Below are 10,004 nucleotides of genomic sequence, written 5' to 3' on the forward strand. Positions count from 1 at the left end.
TCCGGATCGTGATTGCCAATTATGCTAATTTGTCTCGGAGGATTAAATTGCTGCTTTGCCTTATCGTGTAGAGATTGGCCCATCTCGTGTTCTGATTAGGGACAGTAATAGGGGTTGTGTAGTAATGCAAAACTTGACTTTTTAGTGATCAAGCCTCGGAGGAAATTTCCTCATGAGGAAATACTAGGGAAGATTTTGGTGAATTGTGAACTCACAATTCACCAAAACCTTTCCCAATTTTCAGATTTGTTTAATTATATGGGTGCTCAAGAATTGTCTACTTTTATTTCTAAAGAATCCATCTGTGTACAACCGCGCATGACATAAACAGTGACAGGCCACGTCACAGTGAGGTTAGATCCATAAAAGGTAAAAGAGATAAGATTTTATACGAGTTCAAATTTCACATGACACCATTATCTGTTCATTCGACAATACATGTAGTTACCCAACTCATTTCAGAGGCTCATAAAAGAAACAAAATGCGTATCTGTACCGCAGAGCAGAAATGTGGAGTTACTTTTCTATAGTATACTATAGGTTTCCAAGTTGTACCAGTATTTTGTAATCTGCGGAAACATTGGACGACGTAGCGACAATGAGGGTGAAAAAGAAAAGGTTAAACAAAAAAGGTTTTCAACAACCAGTATATTTTAAATCGTGAGGTAGGAATTCCTAAATTTGGGCACTGCACTGACTTTATGACTTAGCTGCCATGTCGGCTTTCAGCTTCAGGAATAAATAACTGTCTTTCTGAATTAAAACGCACAAACTGATGCCACTTTTGATAGTTCTCTGTTTAGAAAGTCAAAACATCTGACAATTACCCTCCAGGGCCTCAACCAAGATTGTAAATTGCAATTAAAGGAGCAGAGTTTAAATCCAGTGCAGGAAAAAAACTGCATGCAGACGTCCTAGGCCTAATCAACAAGCCTGTCCTGTGGCCATGATTTGGACACAACAAAATCAGTCTTAATTTACGGGGCCGATCTCGCGGTGCAGTGAGCAGTGATTGCAATCAACGGCTCGGCTGCGGACAAGACCCAATTTATGACAGAGCCGATCGCGTCAAGAATTAACACAGCTTGGTAATCGCGCGGTCGAATTCCCCGTCATGTTCATTTTGAGTAAAGCTCTGGTTGATTGCGTCATTTTTAATCAGGTCTTGGAGCTGTGAATTGAACATCACACACGTACAGTACACGTACACAAGAACACTGGCTTTGGAGATACCGTCTGCCAGTCGCACGCGCTGCTCATCATGCGCTGCTCATCACGCGCGCACCGCACGGCCTATCAAAGTTCGTGACTGGATTACATATGAATATTCATATCTCGTTGCTCAACTCCATTGGTGCTTGCGGCGCCAGACAGGTGTCCTGCCACGCGCGGGTACTTTGTGTTGTGGCATTGTGTCATGTAATAAACAGGCTCGACAACCGATGAAGACAATATGACAGTCGTTTGGGCGATCGTAGTGGCGCTAAGTAGTGGCCGCCTTTGAAATAGCCTTGACTTTTAAGCGTCTAGTGAATAACTGTGGATTTTTAAGAGGACACGGCTCTTACATACAAGCAATTCAAGTGAGCTTCGTAACTGGACTTCGACTGAAATGGCTGAGGTTCTTGCTTAAATGTTGCCGATGGATTTTCTACGGTGAGAGTGAGGTGACAAAAACCTGAGTAACTGGACTGATTTACGTCATGCATTGATGGAATTTTCGGTAACGAGTTTTTGATGTCTACGAGTCACTAATCAGTGTTCTCTACGACGTGAGTGTAGCGTTCCGTAACTTGTTGAGATTTCATTGTACGATGAAGCATTTTACACCTTTGATGACGCACGGATGTCTTAAAAGTCCATTTTGCGTATTTTCGAAGCTGTGGTTTCCGCAAAGATTGTAATTAAAGAGATTTTGTTCTTGTTGATGACACGAGAAATACAGCTGAAGAGCTGTCAATTCGAACATTTTTGTTGGGTGTCTTCCCTCTTAAACCGCGGAGATCGAGAAACAACGTCATTCTGAATCCATTTCGAACAACGTGATCTGGTTGATTGTCGATCAAATCAAGCACAGCCTTTGCGCCAGCAATGGAACACCCATTGCCAATTGGATCACTCTGCTCTTCTGCATCGTGAATCACTTAGTAGAGCTGACCTTGGCGTTCTTCCCCAACACTTCATAATAAGTGCCCGTGTCGTGAACTCCCCCTACAGTAGTTTCATCCGTGCAGAGCAGCTCCACAAACCTCATTATTTAGTCACAACGGCAACTGTCAATGGTCCTGAAAAGTCTTATTCCTTTTCACGCGCGTTGCTGCAACTGGAGCAGAAAGCAACTGTTAACATCGCCGCGAATGTGAATTGGGTTTTCAGTCCCTATCTGACTCGGTGGCTTTCCCCTGGAGTATCCCTCGGGGATTTGCCTCCCACCTCTTTAAACTGAGCAATTCCTCATCGTCTTCTCTCTCCCTCTGGGTTTCTTCAGGCTTTCGAGCTGCATTGCCCATGCACTTGTGAGGAATCTTTGGTTTTATCACCAGAAAGAAATATAATTAGACTAGCACTCGTAAATCTAACAAAATGTGTGACGACAGCGTGTTGGTGCTCGAGAGCGAGCTCAACACCCCGGCCAAGAACTGCTACCGCCTGGTGGTGCTCGGTTCCTCCAAGGTGGGCAAGACGTCCATCCTCAAACGGTTCCTGAACGGTCAGTTCGAGGAGCAGTACACGCCTACCATCGAGGACTTCCACCGGAAGATTTACAAGATCAAGGGCGAGGTGTACCGGCTGGACATCTTGGACACCTCGGGGAATAACCCTTTTCCGGCCATGAGCAGGTTGTCGATCTTGACAGGTAGGTCAAAAATAATCTTTGGAAAATATTAATTGGGTTTTTGTTTGGTACAGAAAGTAATCGTAAGGTGCTTAGCCTATCCTTAGTCTAGCATTCATCGCCAATGTCCAAGATATCGACCTCAGGAAGCTAGAACATTTTCAGAAATTCTGTCGTGATGAACAATCCTATGGCTATAATTTCGTTTTCCCTAATTTTGCTATTTCTGTAATTCCAATCAACATTGACTCCGCTTGCTACTTACATCGTGTCATAACGAAGTGACATTCATCTTTAAAAAATTCAATATTTTTCCTAATGACAATGTTTCAAATGTACAAGCGTAAATTGTCGTGCGTTTTGGGAATCTGGGGTATGTGAGCTGACATTATTTAGGACAGATTACGTAAAATGTAAACGTCTCACTTTCCTATGAAGACCCTCAACCATGTTGTTTTAATTTTATATAAGATCGACTTTCATCTCAGCCTGACCCTGCAATTTTATCCGAATAAGCTGTGATTTGATTAGTACCAAAGTTAAGCCCGGGTGTCCTTCCTCCTACGAGTGTACTACTCGTGCACATTATGGGCTATACAAAAGTAGTATCCCTTTAACAGAAAAAAAAAATCAATCGGGAACTCCAAGGTCAAGGAAAAGACATCTCGAGTAATTGCGATCAGTGATTCGGAATAAAAGCCATAGCATTGCCATATCTACCCCGAGTGCGTAGACGTTAGATTGCCGTATAGAAATACAAAATGTAGTTCGTCCTTCTGACGTATTTACCTTTTAAAATCAAGGACGACAAAAACGATTCTCATTTTAGAATTGTTTCTGTGTGAAACCATATCTCGGGTGATGGACTTTGGAACAAAAAGAATCAGGCCTCATTCGGGAGAAAAGCTTTTATGCACTGTAAAATGACCTCGTCACGTTTCTTTAAGGCTCGTTTATTCGATTAGTCTCCTTGCAGCGAGACACATCCCATTCCAGGTTTTACCATACCAAATTTTATTCTCAGCAGCAAGTTTTTACCTCACATGAACATTTTATTGTGTTATCTTAATTCTTCTAAGCTTGAACGATAAAACATCGTAATAACTGGTACCTTTTTCTACCTAAAGTTATGAGTTGATACTATACCTGTTTTACAACTTATGGGTAAGGTAGCTTCGAGCGAAACAGTTATAGCTAACCATAGTTCGACTAACTTCACTCGAACGCAGGATGGTTGGACTACTCTAGTCCAAACTCGTCCCCAGGGATCACTTTGTTTTGTTTTCAACCTCGTTTCCTATATTAATCCCTGGGTTAAATTGCTTCCTGTAATCTGATTCGCCACAGCAATAGCAAGTAATGGATTTACATCATATATACTTGGTGTGTTTATTACCAGTTTGCATATTTTAACATCCACTGTGATTTACTACGTCTACTCCAGCTTGCCCGAACTTGCTCTTATGTTAAAAAAGGCTGGATCCCATCCCGTGATTATGTTGACCTATTTCATAGGCACCATTCCCTTGGGGTACCATACTTGACAAAGATGTTTTCGTGATATAGTCTGGTGTGGTCATATTTCTTGAGGACTGCGAAGGTGCTAATCCGAAATGAACATTGGTGCACGTCACCGTGACAGGTCGTTCACGATTAATGTGTCGGGGCAATAACCGTGAATTCTCCAACCCATATCGAAGATGAGGCACTAACACTCCTAGGGCCTATGCTTAAAAGTGTGCTTTGGGGCCAAGGGGGGAAAATGCGAATAAACAAGGAAAACAAATTCCCTGATAATGGATACGTGCATTTTAATTTCATAACTTTGGTCATAGTTCATGAAAAATGTTAATTTCCTGTATTTTCATATTGCTTAATACCACTTTCAAGTGTTTGTTGTTGTTGATGTTAAAGTTGGCGTTGTTAGTGATCGATGGTGTTTTTCTGTCTGTTTTTTTCCCGATGGCATTTTAGCTTGCGCGTTATGCGTTGTGACGGGCTCTACCAAACCTAATTTTACTAAGAGCTTTTTTTTTGTTACACACCCACACACAATGGATGACAGAATAGATGTTTGCAGTCAAGCTGCGAGAACATAAAACCAATGAATTCCCAACGAGTATATTTTTGGAGCCTCATTGTGACATGCAATCAGTTTGTTTAATCCCCAGAAAAAAAATGAATCTTTACCCGAGTTGTAGCTTCGAATGGTGCCCTAAGCACACCGAACTAAACGATATTTTGCAGGTGGCTTAGATCTGCAACCAATCTTGCGCCCCTCGTGGGATCAGAGCAGCGTCTGCTTCGCGCTCAACCGCTCTTGCGGGTTGATTGCAGCATCAAGTCGCGCACGCAGGCAGTAAAAAGCACAACCTCTCTCCGCAAGAACGATCCCGCGATTGCATCGAAGGCCAAGGTCCCCGCACGCCGAGAGATCTGATGGCAATCGCAGAGTGTATACTCTATCTTGGTTGTTAATTAGAGATGAGCCGACAGTATCGCTACCTGAGTATTGAAATTGTGTTGATAGTAGGAGATGCGTTTTCCGACTTTGTGACGTCAATTTACTGAGGAGCTTGAGGTGAAGGCTATATATACGTCTGTACTGATAACCATAACGTAAATATGGATGCGGCAATATAGCTCTGACCATAGAGGCATGCTCTGACATAGTGGTAGAAATTTGAAAATGAAAAAAAAACCCGGTGACTTATTATAACCATGTCTTTCTATGAAAATCACGTGTGTGAGGAATATGAAAACCATGTAGGCAGATATAACTGGCCAGTCATATACAACGTATTGACCAAACATCATAACGATCGATGTCCAATTCTGCCGTTTTCATGAGAGGGATAAATATTTTATTTGTCTATGTCCTCGTCCTCCTTTTTTATAAGGACAGTAATATCAAACATCTGTGACCCATACCCATGTCATAATTCCCTGACTTTTTCTTTCAATAATTGCTACGAGCGCGGTTAGTCATACATCGTTAGTTTTGCATTAATAAAGTTAGGCAGAGTTGGTGTTTAACATCATTCTCGCTTATTGCGCGGGCCGAGTTAATGAAAGGCATAAAGGCGTTCTCTAGCCAATATCAGGTGTCTATTCTGTAATTACATTTCCACTTGTTAAACAAGCTTTCTTTGTGGATTCCAAGTCGATGGTGCTCACCCGGTCTTTCACCCATCCAATATTTGCGCAGCCAGACGGAAATATCGATAAATTGGAAGGGCGGCAGGTGTTTTTGATATGGTAGCCTCCACAAGAACCTTGGCTGATACATTTCGAAGGGATGCATGTCTCAAGGAGAATACAAGGTAACCTGGGTGCCTTTTCCCATCCTAAATTAACTTAGTCGATGGTGGATTCAATTTTTGAGCGATCTCGGTGAGTAGTAATTTACTTTTAATGGGAACTGCTGTAGACTGACGTGAATATTTAGGTTTAAAGGGAATGTACATCATTGGCTTTTGCTGTAATTTTCAGAAATGAAGTATTTGAGGGATCAGTAGTATAATAGATCAAATATTGTTACACTGATAAGTTTGAAGTTTTGTGTTCGAAAATGCTGGACTAAAACCAAGAAAAACAAAAGTGTTCAAGTTGTCTGGTTCCTTGACTCCACTTAAAGGGAATATACAACATTTGCAAACATCGAAAATAAAACTACCAAGTTTTTGCGAAATACCTTAATAGGATGTTGGTAAATGACATTCTAAAGCATCCTGTAAAATTATGGCACCTGGTATACTGTCATTTTCAAGAAAAGTGGTATTTTTGTATCAATTTCCAACGCTGATCGGCCGATCAGCGTTGGAAACAACTGGCTTTTTTTCAAATACTGGCCCCAATTGACCATTGCACTTGTTTGCAATCGATTACAAACCTATGAACGGGTACGAGCCAGCTAGACTGGTTCCCTGACCTTACAATTCCCCAATGTATGTAAACTGCTCTGTTTCTTCTTATATGGAGTCAGGGAACCAGACTATAGGAAAATGATCGTTTTTCTTGATTTTTATAGCATTTTCGAACCCAAAACCTCCAAAAAGTCATTGTAACTATATTTGCTTTATATTTCCAACCCCCCAATTCCATCCATTTCTGAAAATTACAGCAAAAGCAAATGATGTATATTCCCTTTAAGATGAAATTGATCAATTTATGAGATGCCGGAAAATTGTAAGGTAAGGGAACCAGTCTAGCTGGCCTGCACCTGTTCATGAACATGTAATAGCAAACAAAATTTGGACTGGAAAAAAATGGTTAATTTGGAGCAGTAGTTGAAAAATAGTTGGGTTTTTCCAACAATGGTCGGCCGACCACCGTTGGGAATTTATACAAAAATCCCATTTTTCTTGAAAATGGCTTTACGCCAGGTGCCATAATTTTACAGGATGCTTTAGACTGTCATTCACCAACGTCCTAGTAAGGTTTTTCGTAAAAAATTGGTAGTTTTGTTTTTCGATGATTGCAAATGTTGTATATTCCCTTTAATCATTACTTGAACTGGGACTTTCTTTCGTCTTTGGTACAAAGCATTCAGGCATTCATTTAGCAGGAATGCAAAGGCTAACTAGGACAAACTTAAATTACAGCAAAGCCTATTCCTGGCCATAATGATTATTTTTTAGAAAGTGTTAATCAAGCTTGCGCATATCCAGCAACCAATATAGAAGCAATCCGTTTCAGTTTTACAAAAAGCAACATTTAACATTCACGAAATATTTATGGGCTTGTTAACTTTACGCATTGTCTTTCCACGTATACGAGCTCTTACACAGGTCTGGTGCCCATACCTCGGTGCACTCTAATAGAGTATCATATTATATAACGGCTGCATAATTGGGGCTGATACCGGCACCTTGCGTGCAATTATCGCCCATTTTGCTGCAAGTCATCCGTAAGTCTTGTAATTGCGTATCGGCTTTATCCCACGGTTCGTATCAAGTTCACGTATCGTGGCGACGAGCCAGGCCTCGGTAGACTGAAGAGACCTGCGCCATGAGGATATATCGGGATGCCTTATCTTATTACATGTGCATGAAGACATAGGCAACGCCCTGAAAGCGTCGGAAACTTGTTAGTGGTCAATGTCCGCCATGATAAATAAGATTTGTAACTTTGCATGGCTGGTAGTGTAAAGTATTGTTAGGGTTTGTGGTAACACCATGTGGAAGAAAGTCTTTTGAGAAGATGTGTGGTTCTAAAAAGAACCGGTTAGTTGTGAAACTCGACGTTCTGATCAGTTTGCTCTGGTCGACTTCAGGAGAAAGCCGGACAGTCAGCATCCACAACTCCATGCCTCAGCAATCATCCAGCCTTGTAAATGCAGCACCATCCACTCTGTCCGGCTTTCTCCTGGAGACGATCAGAGCACACCAACCGGAACGTCGAGATTCACGACTAACCGGTTCTCTTAAGAACCAGACAATCTTCTCAAATGACATTCTTCCACACGGTGTTACCGCAAAACCTCACTAGTCGGCCGTGATGGTTTTACCTTCTCTGTTTTCCCGTCCCACCGTCCTATCAACGAACGCTGCTGAACCCCAATTTCTTTGATCCCCGTTAGGTTGGTCACTACATTTGAATTATGTCCAGTTCGTCCTTGACGGGTACACCCCAGTAAATCCGTCGGCAGAGCTCATGAATAAAAGTTATACACTCAAATTATTCTATATTAGAGAGTTCTTAGAGCCGTGGAATTGGGGGATTGAAGACATTCTGGCCCTGACCTCTGGCCTGGACTTAGGGCTTCCAATTCCGAGCATTTTGGATGCAATTGGGTCGGAAAGTGGCACTATTTACTAATTAAGCCATGTTGTGGAGGGATCTTTTTTTTTTCAAAGTGGCTAATTTTCCAGTTTAAGAAACATAATTCCTTTTAGGGGTGTATGGTCTTCTTTGGGTGAGAATTTCTCCAAAACGTCAATGGTCAACCCACCAAAAAAAATGAAAAGAAAATGAAAGAGGACATGTTGATCATCATTTTCTGTGCAGTCCGAACACCTAGTACCTGTGAGAGTTTTAAGTATTTTAAAAAGAATTTTGAAGTATGGGGATTTATCACTGGTGTCTATGGGAATTTCTTTTTTTATACTAGGGTGCACCCTGACTAGCGCAGCAAGGCCACCGCGACAGAAGACGGCGCTATCAACAAGATGAATCAAATCCAGTCTCTGGAACTTTGGCAGCGCTACTCAGGAGATTCCGAGCATACCTAATACGCGCTGTTTTCAAGCTAATGCGCGCGTACCTGTGAGGTATAATGCTCGGAATTTCCTGGGTAGCGCTGTCAACATTCCCAATACTGGATCTGATTGTTGACAGCAACCTCTACTGCCGCGGTGGCTTCACCGCCCTCGTCAGAGACCAGCTTCATGTTATAGGAAGTAATTTCCAAATCTAATCCTGGACAATGGCTATCGATACAATTTGTTTTGTTAAATGACCCGGGTCAACACTTCCTTGTGCGCATGACGTGTGCGTGGAATGAGTACGATCGTGGCGGTAATTTACCCACGATGCTTTGTGAAGACTTGGTTTCCTTCACAACATGCCATAAAAGCGGTCACCAGCGCCATTGGGGCATTGGGTACCAGTGAATATTCTCTGAAGTAGTCTAGTACATGTATCAGCCTCAATCAATGGCGTATCATTAGTTTTTGTCCACATTTCTGCTACAGTTTCACGACACATGCCTATCTGGTCCAGCCCCAATTAATGCGCGTTAAAGCGAAACTTCACTCGATTGGGTTTTCGTAATGAAACTGATGATGAAAGCCAGCCCAAGCTATTAAGAAGACGATGCGATGCGATCGCCGATAAAACTGTGTCAGATGGCATTTTCTCACTCAACGGGTTTTAAGTGTCATTTTTTTACCCAATGGGACAACGCACGGTTTGGAATCTAGGGCAGCATTTTGGAAGCAATATAGACTTAACATTAGTCAGCAATCAAAGATCTTATCGAACACTTAAAATTTTTACTGAATAACAGATTGAAAAAATATTGAAACGTACTTGGTACAAATATTATAACAACATTAATGGAATTCACTTCGGTCCAAAATGTTGTTTTAACAATCAAGAATTTTTTTGGGGTTGAATTTTTTGATTTTTGTTTTTTTCACTGATAAACTTCGTAAGGGTGGCGGGC

The 10,004-nt window shown here is 41.7% G+C and overlaps 1 protein-coding gene across 1 annotated transcript; it reads left to right on the forward strand.

Annotated features, from left to right (window-relative positions):
- Window positions 1-1,341: 1,341 nt before the first annotated feature.
- Window positions 1,342-5,276, forward strand: LOC119736793 (dexamethasone-induced Ras-related protein 1-like). The gene is made up of 2 exons (XM_038210802.1): window positions 1,342-2,857; window positions 5,128-5,276. Exons 1-2 carry the CDS (start codon window positions 2,584-2,586, stop codon window positions 5,274-5,276), a joined length of 423 nt encoding a protein of 140 aa, XP_038066730.1. The 5' UTR covers window positions 1,342-2,583.
- The last annotated feature ends 4,728 nt before the right edge of the window (window positions 5,277-10,004 follow it).

This window comes from Patiria miniata, unplaced genomic scaffold, assembly GCF_015706575.1.
Source record: "Patiria miniata isolate m_02_andy unplaced genomic scaffold, ASM1570657v1 HiC_scaffold_3, whole genome shotgun sequence".
Classification (NCBI taxonomy): Eukaryota; Metazoa; Echinodermata; class Asteroidea; order Valvatida; family Asterinidae; genus Patiria; species Patiria miniata.

Bases quoted from the DNA above. Each gene is read 5' to 3' on its own strand.
- LOC119736793 (XM_038210802.1), top strand. From the start codon at position 2,584: ATGTGTGACGACAGCGTGTTGGTGCTCGAGAGCGAGCTCAACACCCCG. The intron at 2,858-5,127 runs GTAGGTCAAAAA...TCGTGGGATCAG, and splicing joins CAGGTTGTCGATCTTGACAG to AGCAGCGTCTGCTTCGCGCT.